Source organism: Strix aluco, chromosome 1 (assembly GCF_031877795.1).
Source record: "Strix aluco isolate bStrAlu1 chromosome 1, bStrAlu1.hap1, whole genome shotgun sequence".
In the NCBI taxonomy this organism is placed as follows: domain Eukaryota; kingdom Metazoa; phylum Chordata; class Aves; order Strigiformes; family Strigidae; genus Strix; species Strix aluco.
Window position 1 is genome coordinate 25949120 of NC_133931.1, and position 14631 is coordinate 25963750.

General features: G+C 41.9%; 1 protein-coding gene across 1 annotated transcript in view; it reads right to left on the reverse strand.

Moving 5' to 3' along the window:
- Nucleotides 1-14631, reverse strand: part of LOC141919671 (neural-cadherin-like) — a 59700-nt gene that overhangs the window by 21616 nt on the left and 23453 nt on the right. Inside the window, exons 7-17 of the mRNA XM_074815701.1 lie at nucleotides 14438-14580; nucleotides 13923-14095; nucleotides 13411-13579; nucleotides 12093-12263; nucleotides 8624-8796; nucleotides 8331-8498; nucleotides 7143-7392; nucleotides 4369-4496; nucleotides 3009-3195; nucleotides 2706-2849; nucleotides 750-1033 (exon numbers count right to left, since the gene is read on the reverse strand). Coding sequence (XP_074671802.1) covers nucleotides 750-1033; nucleotides 2706-2849; nucleotides 3009-3195; nucleotides 4369-4496; nucleotides 7143-7392; nucleotides 8331-8498; nucleotides 8624-8796; nucleotides 12093-12263; nucleotides 13411-13579; nucleotides 13923-14095; nucleotides 14438-14580 — 1990 coding nt within the window. The remainder of the gene's footprint in view (nucleotides 1-749; nucleotides 1034-2705; nucleotides 2850-3008; nucleotides 3196-4368; nucleotides 4497-7142; nucleotides 7393-8330; nucleotides 8499-8623; nucleotides 8797-12092; nucleotides 12264-13410; nucleotides 13580-13922; nucleotides 14096-14437; nucleotides 14581-14631) is intronic.

A 14631-nucleotide genomic window follows, 5' to 3' on the forward strand; every position in this document is an offset into this window, starting at 1 on the left:
AGTATGTTCTGGAAAGAGATAATAAGTGCAGGAAGAACCAAGTGAAAGTAATAGCAGATCTGCTGAGCAAATGTTTCTTGTGAAATTCTTTGGAGCTGGAATACAAAGGCAAATGGGGACTGTTTCTCTCTGAGTGAACAGAAGGCTGCAAAATCAGGGTGACCATACACCCAAAGATGATTATCAGCACAGGCCAGAGAGAACTCCCAACTTCTGATTTGCATCCAGGGATTGTTTGGGAGACTGCTAGTTGGGCCAACCAAGCAGTCCTCATGCCAGGGACTGCTCTAACAACAAAACAATGAAGATGATCGAGTTCCAGAGTCAAAGAACAATCCCTGGTAAAGTTTATTTGGTAGTATAAATGTAGCCAGAGTCCGTGACTTGGATGCATGAGGTACATGTGACAACCCCACTAAGTTTTACAGTTACTCAAAATATGTGAACTCCACTTTGTAAAGGAAAGCCATCACATTTTTCAATGTTTAGAATCATAGAATCATTTAGGTTGGAAAAGACCCTTAAGATCATTGAGTCCAACCATTATTTATGCTGGTCAAGGGAACAAGTCCACCATGCAAATTCAACCAGGCTTTCTTTATTTTCTTCTTTACAGAAAGTTGCTAGCTAAATCTTAATGTCAGGGCTCACCCACCCTAAAGAAACTATCTTTTTGGATTTGTGTGAATGGATGGGATTGAGGTGAACAAAAAGCCAGGTTTTGCCCTACTTTGTGTAAACTGTTTTACCTTTAAGACTAGTACAGGCAGATCTGTGAGCTCCTCCAAGACACCTCCCTGGTATTCATTTTGAGTGAAGATTGGTGCTTCGTCATTCTTATTGACAACATTGATGATGATAAGAGTGTGGTTTTCCCATTTTCCATCAGAAGCTACAAGCCGGAGCTCATAACGTTGTTCTTGTTCATAATCCAGAGGCTGAGTAATGAAGACAGTTCCAACCTCAGGTTCCACATCAAAAACTCCTTTCACATTTCCTGATGTGATCTGATACCTTAGTCTGGCATTTGCACCTACAATAGAAAGCAGACGACCACTGTCTGTCCACTCTCTGAATGCTCAATCCAGCTATACACAGTGGACATGTATCCAAGAGAAACCTTATTTGCCCAGACTTTACAATGTGCCTGTGAGATAAAACATAGACACAGCCACAAACAATGATCCATGTATGTAATTTGAAGGGTTTGTGTATGGTAGATCGGGGGTTAGGTCTGTATTTATATTTCCAAATATAATTTGCAGTCACAGAGAAGCACCTGTCTATTGATAATGAAGGAATTGTGTGCCTCTAATTTACTGTGTATTGATTTGCCAATAACAAAAAAATAAAGTACTATTAAAATACTAGAAGCTATTTTTGCTCAATGTTTCCTAAGCCTCCCATTTCAAATGTCAATATTCCTTAACTTTTTTTTTTTTTTTTAAACCACTGGATGGTGCTAAAATATAAAAGAAATCTCTTTTCATCTCAGAAGAACATTTGACCTGTACAACAGCAGTTGTTTGCTGCAAAACATTTAGGAACAAAAAAAAATGGTTTGGTGCTTCATGTTTACTTATTTGAAAAGGAAAAAAATACATGACATTGCATTCCAGGATAGAAAGTAATTTCCCAAATTAAATAGGTGAACTGCCAGGAGTAGAAAGAATATTCCCATTTTAAGTTGTGAGTCAACTGTGGATGAGAAGACTAGAGCAACATGGATAGCAAAAAAGTGAAAAGCATGTGCCCAACATTAGTGCTTGTAAGGGCTTGGCTGCCTTTGCAGCATGAGTCTGAGCATCACTTGCTAGTTGCTTTTTCCAAATTCTCTCAAGTGCAGAGCTGGTTTTAAATGGCCTCTTTACTTTTCCATCATGGGCACTAAGAGGCACAGGCATCACAGCACTGCCACCGAAAGGAATGGTCAGCTCCCACCTCCTCCCAGCAACACGTTCCTCTGGTGCTCATTTGGGCTCTGTCACCAACGCACCAGCTTGCCTTCTTTTTTTCAATGGGTTTGTTTTTCTCCAGCAAGTTGAGCTGGACCAGCTCATGAAAGGAGCAAAAAAGCCACAGCAGAAGCAAAGACAGGAACTGCCTGGTGGTGCATGCTGTTGGACTGGCTCAACCCATCTGGTGTCACCACACTGTAGGGGCAGTTTCACACCATCAGAGTTGATGTAAGTGTGAGCCCAAAAAGAGGTCTGGCTTTCCCTTTTTTCCTGCCTTCTCCCTGCCTTAATTTCTGGTCATGTCATCCCACATTTTTCACTGTTGTCAGATTCTTGCACAAGCATATTCAACCCACTAACTCACCAAAAAGCATACAGGTTTGGTTTTCTTGCAATAGTAATAAGTAAAACTGACTCTCAGGGAGATCTGGAAAGCACAGAGTCAACACAAAGCAAGCACGTTCTCAGAAGTGAGTGAGTTTTTATGTTACTCTTGTGAAGTCACAGCAGGGTTGTGACTCCAGGTGATTTCATTCTGCCCCAGAGAGACTGCCAGTTAGCTTTACCTTCGCACTGTGAACCTTAGCACCTCATAAAAGAAGATGATCCCATGTGTCCAGAACTTCTCTCCTCACTTTTACAAATGCTTGAAATGCTTAATCACCTCCTGAATTCAGATTGTCTATGAAGGAAGTAGCCCTACACAAAACACACACTAATACAGAAGGACATGCAGGGTCCACTCACCCTCATCTTTATCACTTGCTGTTGCTGTCACAATAGGACTTCCAACATCTCTGTCCTCATCTATGCTGACCTCATACACTGACCGAGGAAATGCTGGAGCGTTGTCATTCACATCACTGACAAAAATCCTTACATAGGCTGTGTCTAAGAAGGAGATGCAAGAGGAACATGCAGACTAGAAATGACAGAGGTGGAATACCTTGTCATATTCCAGACAGCTCACATACCCCCCAAGTCTAGAAAAGTTAAGGAACCCAATCTCTGGTATCTTTTACCCAATATATAATTTCTTACTAGTTTTACCTGTGTTGGGTTGCCCATGAACACCAGGTCTAGCAGATTCTGAAGAGTCCTGAGACTGAACTTCAATCAAGTAAGAGGCTCTTTTCTCTCTGTCAAAAGATGCATGGGTGGAAATAATTCCTGTCTCAGGTTCAATGGTGAAAAATTGGTAATCCTCACTAGCATCTTTCAAAATTAAGTAGTGAACCTGAAAAGGAAATAGTTAAGAGAGGTTGCATGTTTCACTTTCATTTGTACGTCCAAGTGCTGTGACCTCCCCCTTCCCTAGTAGACTCCTGGGTCTGTCTACAAAGTAGCAACATTCTGAGGAAAGAGTTCATCTGGACATAATTTTTCTAAGTCTTTTTCCTATTTTGATACAAAAAAAACAGATTTCTCAAACAGAAGAACATCTGTACTAGTGATATCAAGGCCCATCAAGCCCAGTATTTAATCTCCAACAGTGGCCAGTAGGAGTAGTTAAGAAGGATCATGAACAACAGGACAGAGAATGTATGGAATAATATCTTCCCTGGTGTTTCCCCAGCTCCTAGCAACCCACTGTGCTTCTGATTTAAAAAATAAAAATGGGGCTAACTGAGAGTTTGGGTCCCATTCAACAGCACTGAACAAATGAAAACCTCCACTGATGAAAGCTATCCATATTTTTCCTTTAACAGAGGTTTGGCTTCCTCCTCTGAAAAAAAAAATTTCCACCCCCAAGTCAAGCCCAGAGCACCACCAGACAGGTTGCTCTTCGGAAGATGCAAAATGACAGTTACAGAACAGCAGATCTCCACTAGCCAGAGTTGCCTCTCAGAAGAGCTAGTGGGATTTTTTGAAAATGCTCAGGAAGAAGCACAGAAAATGAGCAGTTTCCTTCATAACACTGCTTTTTCCTAGGGTTGGGTCATTATGACAGTGATGGTCATACGTTGTTTTGACCAACCATTTGACCAGTGATGATGAAATTAAATGTTATTTAATTGACCATATTTAAATGGCCATGTTTAACTGACCATAATCACTGATGGTCAGGTAAATAATGAGCTGAAGAGTCAAGAGTTAGGAAACATGTTCTACAGACACCTCCACTTGTCTTGTCATGGAAGCAAACCTGTGAATCACGCAGCAGTGCTTTGTCACGGTTGCTGGATCAGGATAAGCTGTTATGATGCAGGATCCCAAGACTGTGAACAGCATCTTCTCTGCCTGCATCCCATATTATGCACATCAGACATATGCTAGACAAATGCTTGAGAAGTGTTGTAAGAAGTGTTTGTGGCTCATTACCCTTGTCATCTGCTGTCTGTGCACTCTCACTAGTTACAATAGTAAAACTTGCCTATTGGGAAGAAAAGAATTGGATGTAAGGTCAAACCTCTCCATGTAGGCCAGAATCCAAGTCCGTAGCTAACACCTGAATCACAGATGTGCCAACGTCAGCTCCTTCTGGCACAGACACCTCATAGTTAGAAGACACGAAGAATGGAACATTATCATTGACATCTGCAAAAGGAGGTGATGGGGACCACAGTAAGAAAATGTTTAAAGACTTATTTTTTTACTGTATCTTTTACCAGTCATAATTTTGCTTGGAAAAAGAACTCACATTGTTCATACTAAGAAGCAATCCTGCTTTGGGTCTTCCCATTTTCATGGCAGCTATCAGAAGTCATTTTATAGACATTGAGCAGTTTCTGGGAGACAGTGGCCTAATCTCAGCTAAGATGCTAGCTAGTGATTTGACCAGTGATCTTCTTATAGGAAGTCCATGAATGCCAGGACCAGGAGGCCTTTCATCCACAGTCTGTAAAGAGCTGGTTATCTACAGCAGTAGTTAATTTCAGCATTTTATTAAGGGCTGATTAACACACAATGGAAATTAAAATTGCAGAGTCTACAGAGCTGACAAAGAATGTGTGTAAAACAGTCTTTCCTGGCCTTTGCAGGGCAGTATAGCCAGACTTATGTTAGGCTGTAGGACCTAATGATTATTTAGGATACAGTTGAACATTAGCCTTCCCTCATCTAACTACTGGCCAATAGCCAAAGGAAGCATGCTTATGTTCCCACTCTTGTCATCCTGCTCTAAGCCATGGGAGCCCCCTTTCCACGAGCTGGATCACGTGGCCCCGTGTCAGCAGTGCTCATCTTGTTGCTCTGAGAGAGACTAAATTTCTGGAGAGAAAAGGTATATCTGTGATCTGACATGCTCTGCAGCTTGTGTAATCACCAGATCCAACACAAGACACACAGTGGGATTGTGCAGGTGAAGGAAAGGAAGGGCTGCCCCAGTGCTGGCCATCTGCAGTCAGCTCAGATAAGGCACAAGGCAAAGCCATGTTAAGCTTACATCAGTGCTGGCCTTGCTTGTCTTCCTTGCTTCCTGCAAAAGGTATGTACAGTGTTTTGAAGGGCCAGTTGCTGACACATTTTCTCCCTAAAACTGCTGTGTAGTACCAGGTGAGCACAAGGGACAGGCAGGAGAACTATGGCAGCACTGACTCGGATCCTTTAAACTGCTCTGGAATCAGGTCCTCCTGCTCAACCCATGACAAATCAGTTTGGGTTCCTCTTTGTCTGTAAGTCGAGTAAACTCAGAAATGCTACATCTTTTTGCATGTTTCACAGTTTAACAGCCACATTTTAAGAAAGTCATTTTCCTGTGTCGTGGCACAGTGCCAAAACAGAGGAGCTGTAATGACGGTTCCTCAGATCCATCTGTTTTTATGAAGAGCAGACAAAATTCTTAATATCTCATTCTGCAAACTCTTAAGCACACATTTAATTTAACTACTGCTACACGACTCCATTGATTCTGACACACAACTATTTGCAGGACCGATGTCTTAAATTACTTTTTTTTTTTAAGTTGTCAGTGTGAGCTCCTGTAAATCCCAGTTTTCCTTCTCTCTTATATGCATAATCATCTGTGAAATCTTCTTTTCTAACAGGCTCTTTTTTTCATATTTTATTGAAGAGAATATGTCTTGTTAGAGATAAGTTTCAGCAAGTTCACTGAGCAAGGTAAGGAAAATAAGATGCTATAAAAGACTTCCTTTTCTGTGTGCTTGTGCGTAAATTCTGCATATAAAACTTTCTGGTAGTTATTTCTCTCTTAGAGGTGTTTAACTTGCTTTTTTCTTCCACTAATGCATACACATGTGTGTAAACCTTTTTTCATATGAAATACTAAGTTATCAAAAAAGGATTTTTGCTTGTGAGCAAAATGAGCAAATTCTGATACCAATAACCTCACTACAGGAAAAATCTTTTGGGACAGAGTCCATAATCTACAACGATGCTCAGACCCTGACTTGGAGCACTCTTGCTCTACAAAGCTGAAGGGTTTTTGCATTGGTAGACTGTGGAAGACAGGACAATTCTGTAATAAAGTAAATTAGGGAAGTTGGATTCCCATTCAGATTAGCACTTAGCACTCATTTCCATGGTGGTGAGCAAGAAAAATATTTGTGCTGGAGACTTCACTTATCCATATTTTCATCTAAATGTCTACATATCAAAAGTAATTCCACTAATGCTTCAAAAAGCAGGGATTAAAATCGGATTTATAGTTTTATGTGGATCTACAGGAGTAGAGCCTTACGAAAAGATCCTACTACAAGGAGGGTTGGATCAAATTTTTTTAAATTGCGCCTATTGTAAGGACACTTCCATTTTCATTTCTAGAGTTTTAATCTCAAGTGTTCAATAGAAAATTCTGAACATAACAAAAACCCCTAAACAGATATCAAACACAAACCCAATCTATCTGGGCTGTTTCTCTTTCTATAGCACAGAATATTTCCAGTAATACTTGTCTCCTTTCAATAGCTTGGGGACATTTGCTAGATTTCTCCTCCTATCAAAAGAAAATCTTTCCAATTACATTTATAAAAGCAGGCACTAGTGTTGTGTCAACATTCAGACAGCTCATTTTTGCACTATCACATTTCCACATTTGATAGTTGTACTTAGAAATCATCTCAAATAGACCTTTTTAATGACTGCATGACTTTTACAGTATAGAAACGTACAAAGTGTTCTTAGGTGGCTTGGCATTTCATGGATGTTAACTTAATTCGTGGTGTTATACTAAAAATAACAAGAATATTGTTCTGAATGACCTGTTCTAACATCAGCAAAGCTTACCTGTTATGTTCACACAAACAGTGGTAAAGGAAGCTAAAGGAGTCATTGCTACGTTTTGTGCCCGGACTGTCAGGGTGAAAAACTTAGTTGTCTCAAAGTCAAGTGGTTCAGCGACTAGAAGAGAAGCAGATCCATCAGCTCTGTTTGGCTTCAGATAGAAACGAACTGGCATGTTAGTCTCTGGAACTTGACCCTCTTCCAGATTATACGTAACCCTGGGATCATCAAGGGGGGATGTGGCTTTGATGGTCTGAAAAAGTAAAGAGCCACCACATATGTTCATGAAGCACAGGGTTGCAAGTGCTAAATGTTCAGTTTGACGGCAAGAACATACATGTATCTATGTTCTCCAAGAACATACATGCCTGTATGACTTGGATAACAGACAAAAGAGAAACAGTTTACAGAGCTGAGTTTCATTTTATGACATTTAGACTTGATGCAGGTTTTTAATCAACAGTAAATTTACCTGTCTGTAAATGTGCCAAGCAAGAACTGCATCACTGGCTAAAGGAAATAACTCCTCTTTCCTCCTTCCTAAACAAAAGCAATCCAAAAGGAGACTGTTTCTCCACTGAGTTGTACATTTTACCAGGCAAGATACAGACAAAACCTAAGTTGTTTGCAAGTGCGTGGATATTGCATGCAGGAGGAGGAAGGCAGGAATTATCTCGCAATTTATGGAAGAGACCTTAAAAAATAAGTCTGTACAGGTTAAAAAGGAATTGGTTTGGGTTAGAAGAGCCCAAAGCAAACTACAGCTGTTCCATTCTGCAGTGCTAAACTGAGAAAAGCTGTAGGAAAGATGCAGGCAGGCAGCGCGGTCCACTGAGGATGGAGTGAGGAGCTGCCCCTTGCTGGGAACACTCAAGGATTTCCCACTCAGGCAGGGCACGGTTCTTGCTTCTCAGTCAAAGCTGCTGCCTGCAGGAGCACACCCTGAGCGCTGTTGGTGTAAGAAGTCACTGGGAAAACTTCTGTTAGCTGAAACTCCAGCCTATTCTGCAACAGGTAATCCTGACAAACACTAACTGGGTACGCAGCTGTGAAGGCTGTTAAGGAAACAGCACAACCCAGTAAGGTTGCAGAGTGGGCATCCATGCACTCTTAACATGGATCCAAAGCACAACAGAGGAAGAAGCTGAAATGAAAAGAAAATGGAAGGAAGTATTTGCACTTTTAACATACCACTATCTTGGTGTCACGAATGGTGTTTTCGGGGATGGTTACCCAGTATCTGCTCTGCTCCCACCGGGGTGGCTGGCTGAGTGCATTAGTGACAGTTACCGTCAGCTCCACCGTGCTGCTTCTGTTCCCTCCATCTGTCGCTACAATATAGTTATTAACGGGCGTTGTCTGTGAAATGAAGAAGATCAAGGCTATTTGCAAACCATTTTGTACAAATCAAGAGATTGCAATTAACCCTCTGCAATGGGTTTGAGGGGCTGGAGGTTATTCTGTTCCAAACAGAGTCACATTACCTGGGATAGCAGGCGGTTCACATATACCCAGCCCGTGCTGGGGTTGATCTGGAAGTATTCCAGTTGGTGCTCTAACATTGAGTATGTGACAGCAGCATTCACACCTTGGTCACTATCATGAGCTGCAACATGGAGGAAACTCGTCCCCACTGGAGTGTCTTCGCTGAGGAAGTCTTTGAAAAGACAGAAGTATTGTCAGCAGGTCTTTCTCTGATTTACCAGGCTGCATGTAACAGAAATACTGTAAAAAAAAAAAAAATCTCTTCATGTGAGATTAAATGTTTCTGTAACGAGGCAGGTTAGAAGATATCGTCACTAACAGAGTGTCTACCATCCCCTTTTAGTTTCCCCTTCCCTTTCCCCTAACACGCTGGGCTGTGAAGCCAGCTGCCAGTGAAGCAGGTTTACTGCCTCTCCACGTAGCGCTGGCAATCCCCGCAGCCATCCGCCACCCGCTGCCTCGGATCACAGCCCAGGCTGCTGGGCTCAGCTGCTGATAAAAGCAGGTTGGCTGGCGTCAAAAGGAATTTTGTGTGAATTGAATGAATCCTGAATGCGAGTGGCAGCAGCAGCATCGCCAGTGGGAGGCAGTAGGTAACCATGAAGCGGGAAGACTCAGGTCATAGAAAGATCCCCCCAACACCCCAGCGTCTTGGAGAAGCTGCCCAGGGCAAGGTGCAATGAGCATTTTATATGCGCCCCTTTCCTTAGGTTTCACTCCCTGTTCCCAGCAATCCACCTGAGACAGAAGCTGTGCCTTTGTGTCCATAGTCCTAGACAGACCAGTCCTTCTCTGAACCTGCTTTCATAAACATGATCTAAAAATCTGGTGACAAAGAGTTGCACAGTCGCAAAGTACCGATTGCACAGAAAGGTAATTCATTTTGTCTTCCTAAAGCCTCATTCTTAGCAGGGACACCAACAAAATGATGGGAAATCATGAGCAGTCATTTCCTACTCCCCTCCTTTCCACAACGCATAATTTTATTTAAAGCTATTACATCCCTGCTGGCTGCCTCTTTTCCACACCCCAGTCTTTAGATTGCTCTGATCTGACTTTGGTCATGCTCTTCCCTCCATCCTCAGCCATCCAGCCCCAATTCCTCCTTCAAATATCTATGAGTGCTTGCCTGATTAGGTTTTTGAGCCATTTCCATGCACTAAGGCTCCATCAGCTCAGTGTATTGAAACGGCCCTGGCAGTGGGGAGGCTGTCACAGTCAGATTTAGACAACCCAGTCAGTCTAGTTAATCACTTGATCAGAAACTGTTTCACACCTTTGTTCTCCCTTGTATGTGCCTCCTTTAGCATTTTTGAGGTGGGACAATCAGATTTGCACACTATTTATGATGTGGAGTGGCCATGTTTTCTGTTTTGGTTTTCTTCCTTAATATCTACAGTCTGTGGCAGTGGGGCAGTAAAATCTTAAACCACTACCACAGCTTGCTCCATGAACACAAATCTGAGCTTTAATTAGCTTCCCTTGTCCCCCAGGACATTTAGTTGGCCTAGGATTCATGTTCCTGGTATGTCAGTAACAGCCAAAGCTACTCTCAGAAGAGATTTACTGGCACTAAAATAGATTAATGAAAATTGAATTTATTGCTAAGAAACACTGTAAAATATCTTTTTTGTGTTTAAATTTATGCCTTTATAGTCAAATCTTGTTAAATAGCATTGTAAGAAAAAATACAAAATTACTTGGAAGGGCTATACTCTCTCATTTCATGTACTTCTGCTTGCTGCTGGCATAAGTCTTAGACTTACTACATAGAGTTAAGCATTTCTTTAATTTCTGTTTTGCAGACAGATGATAAAATGCATGGCTTAAATCAGGGATTTGACCAACACCCTAGTGCAGAGGAATAAAGAACCAGCAGTTTCCAGGAAGAATAGAAATGTATGACTAATGGCATTTGATCTTGTTAGAGAAGAAGCTATTTTTAATTCTGTGACGTGCAAACATTGATTACTTATGTATAGCTGCTGGAAAAGTGCTATGCATAAAATGACCTCGTTATCTGCTGTTTCCCCATCCCAGAGGACTACCTTTGTTTCAGGATCTTTGCTGGTTCTCTGTGTTCATAAAAAAAGAATAAAATCTGCCCATTCCTTAGAAGTGCTGAAGTCACCATAATTACCAAATGTGACCTCTCAGCTTCACTACTTTTGAAAAAAATAATCCCAGGCAGTTTAATCTGAAAGACATGTTTGAAGGTAGAGTAGAAAGGTTCATCTTTGCACAAGCATTACCTTTACCTCAAGCACTTCTCTGCTCTGTCTGAAAATATTTCTCTGCAGAACATCACTCCCACCTGACTTCTCAGAGCTGCTTTGGCCAGGTTTGCAGAAACCACTGGTAGAAATGCAGAAATAGCTATTCCTAATCTGCACGTTTTAACCCGTTTCGTACTTGGAGTTAGTCACTACTCCATAAAGGAGTAACTCCAAATACTCTAAAAGGTGCAACACAATTTTCTTTCTGTCCTTGTGCGTAACTCTGAAATGTGGATGTATATTCAGACTATTTCCTAGCAGGTCACTTCTTGTAAAAATCCTGTCATGCAAGCATCCAACCTCTTTTTGAATCCTGCTAAAATGCTGGCCTCTGTGATACTAAAGATGACTGACTTCTGAGCCATCTTCAGCTTAATAAGGCATGGGTAACTTTGCCCTACATGACATTTCCATAGAACTGGCAAAACATGTCCAAAATGGAGTTGTTGCCATGTGCATCATCAATCATTTTTTGCCATTTTGAGGCAGTTATGCTAGGAAGGGCCTGTTCCAGTCCAGCAATGAGGGAGTACACTCATCACTTGTGGGTGACATCAAGTGTAGAGGGTCCAAGTGTACTGAAGTGCAGGATTTTACTGGAGAAGCATCAAGCAAAATTAAATGGAAGACTGATGAAAAGCACATCATGTGGGGATGAAAAAGGGAATGGCACCAGGACAAATGGGAAGAGCTATCTCAGCAGCACAGTTACAGGAGGCATCAGGGTTCACAGCCAATCGCAGTCTAGAAGCCAAGGATTTTGGGTTGTTTGACAAGAGATAAATACCACTCCAGCCTATTCAAACAGAGGTGCTGTGTCAAAGAGACACAGATGACAATTGCTCTTCTAGTTGGGGCTGACGACTTCTCAGCTAGGATGTCATGTTGTGTTTTGGGCCATTGCATAAAAATTCAGTTTGCAGAAAAATTAGGCAGGGAAAAGCTGCAAAGGGAAGGGTTAAGATCTGTCTGATCTGTAGGAGTGAAGACTGTCAATGTTTTTAAGAGTATTGCAATGAATAAAGAGGACAGTGATCAATTCTGCATATTTACACTGACGATGGATTAAGCTTTAACTGGCTTAGCTAGCAGCAAAGGAAGACTGGTCACCTGAAAAACTGACCACTGTTATAAGGAACTACTAACCAGGTTCATGTTGTGGTACTGGAACAGGTAGTTAAGAAAAACTCACACTGATAGCGACTGTTCTGAAACTTGGGATCATTGTCATTGACGTCAGCAATAAGGATGGTGATCTGACACACGCCGATCAGCGGTTCCTGTGCCTGGTCGGTAGCGGTAACAGACAGCGTATACTCCCTCTGCTTCTCCCGGTCAAAACTCTGTGTGGTTGTGATGACTCCTGGGAACACAGACACCTCCTGTTCTGCGTGTCACAGCCTTGGGACTGAACTTGCAGAAAGGGACCAGCACTTCTCCCACACAGGAGGAAGCTCTGACTGCATGCAGCACAACCATCAAACTTAATCCACACCAACTGCACAGCGTGTGTCTTGGACAATACCAACTCCAATTCTCCTGTCTCTCCTCTCCTCACATGCCACATACTGCCAGAAATCAACAGCTTTCTCTCCTACTGCCTGATAAGGAGCTTCAGTCTCAGTACCTTGTTACCTCACTCCTCATGGAGCACAGAAGGACTTTCTCTTCCTCATCAAGAGGCATCTCTTAGGTTTACTCCAGTGATAGTCCAAGTTACTGAATATTTCAAAGACAGATCGTTATTACTCTGGGGAAGAGTCACAGCACAGAAGGCACGAGTGGTGTGACCAGTCACCTCTACTATGGGAGCTGGAGCCTGCTTCATTGAACAGATTAAAACAGGGTAGAATCATATAGCTCAGTTAATAAATTGAACAATTTTCTCCCAGTATACAGCTTTTCCTCCCCACTGACCAGGTCTCTCTCTGTCTCAGATCTTTTCTTCTGTTTGGGGGACTTTAAACTGGCCTTCTGGAGGCCACTTCCAGACCTATGTACATACTATGCTAGGGACCAGGATTCTGCTCCTTCATCTAAAATCCTTCGAGACTGTCTGTCACTGCCCTGTTCTGGTATGAGGGTTTTGCCTCTATACGCACTGCACTGGACCTCCTATTTGTGCAGGAGATGAGAAATAAACCATGGCCACACTGAAGGGATGAACAAACTCAAGCTGTCAGTCACACATTCTGCTCTGCATTTTTATGGCTACACTTGATCCAATAGTAAGATAACTGATACAGAATAGCTTTTAATCTTCCTATTTATCTGGGGTTTGTTTCCCTACTTAATTTGTCATTTAAATCTCTATCATCTTAATTTAATCTGTGTGCATGGCTATCCATATACTCTGAATATTTTTCAGTGTTTATCCACAAGCTGTTACAGCTAACCCTGCAGTTACACCATTAAAGCATGAGTCCAGCTGGACACACTCATACAGTGGCATTCTCATTACAATATAACGCCATTTTCATTTTTTTTTCAGGAACCTGAAAGAAACTAACCTGTGTCTGGGTCAATGCTGAAGCCCAGGGAAGCTCCGTCTTGGTGCATGAGCCCATACTTCACCTCTCCGTTAACGCCAAGGTCTGCATCATAGGCTTCTACCTGTAGTACATATGTGCCTGGAGGCTGATTCTCCAGAACCCATGTGCTGTCACTGTAGTAAGCGCACTAAAAATACACCCAAACATCCAATGCTATATATTACACAGAGCCACATTAATTTGCTGCACAGTGTTGATATTTTTTCCAGCATATCTGAGAAGAACGCTGAAGAAAATCACTTCTATTACTTATACTCACAAAGAAATCAAGCTCTAAGGCAGATGAAGGAAAAAGGAGAATGAAAACTTTACACTTTAAGTATGAAGAAAGCTGGCTGTGTGTTCACTTACAGATTCATTCTGCTCTGCACACACAGTCCCTTCAGCCCGTTGGCAATCTCCAGTAGCCAAGGAAAGTCTATAACCCCAATTATGGGTGGGAAAAGAATATCTACAGAAAGACATCTTACCTCTCTGAAGACAGGCTTGTTGTTATTAATGTCATTAACTCCTACAATAACCTCAGCAAAACTGCTGAGAGGGGTGGGTCCCCCTGAGGCATTGTCATCTATCGCAGTGATGTTCAGTGTGTATTGTGGCCCTTTCAGGTTGGGTGGTGGGTTTCTGCGGAGTTTAATGATACCTAAATTTGGAAGCATAAAGTGTCATTTTATTTTACCATGTAAACAAACAAACGAAATCAAGTGAGCATCACACTTCTCTGCTGCTGTATTGTTGGTTCAGTTTGTACTTTGGTTGCATTCATTCATCTTAAACTGCACAGCCCTTGGACCAGGACATGAAATTTTGGTTGATATTTGGAGAAAAAGCATCATATCAAAGAGCTAATTCTCACTGATATGAAGCATCCCCATTTGCAGATTATATAAATAGGGTGCTTTCTTATGATTTTTGACACACAGGTGAAGCAGACTCAATACATATTAGACAGTAAATAACAGTGTTCTAAAACCTCTTTCCTTACCTTTCTGACTATCCAGTTCAAAGTTGCCCTCCTCATTGCCTCCCATAATCAGATATAGCAGCCCATCTCCATCAGGGTCCTTTGCCCGAACAGTAGCCACTAAGGTGCTGGGACCAGCATCTTCCGAAAGGAAAGTTCTGTAACTGATGGACATAAGGGAGCAGTGGCAGCACATTCAGTATCAGAATAACCAT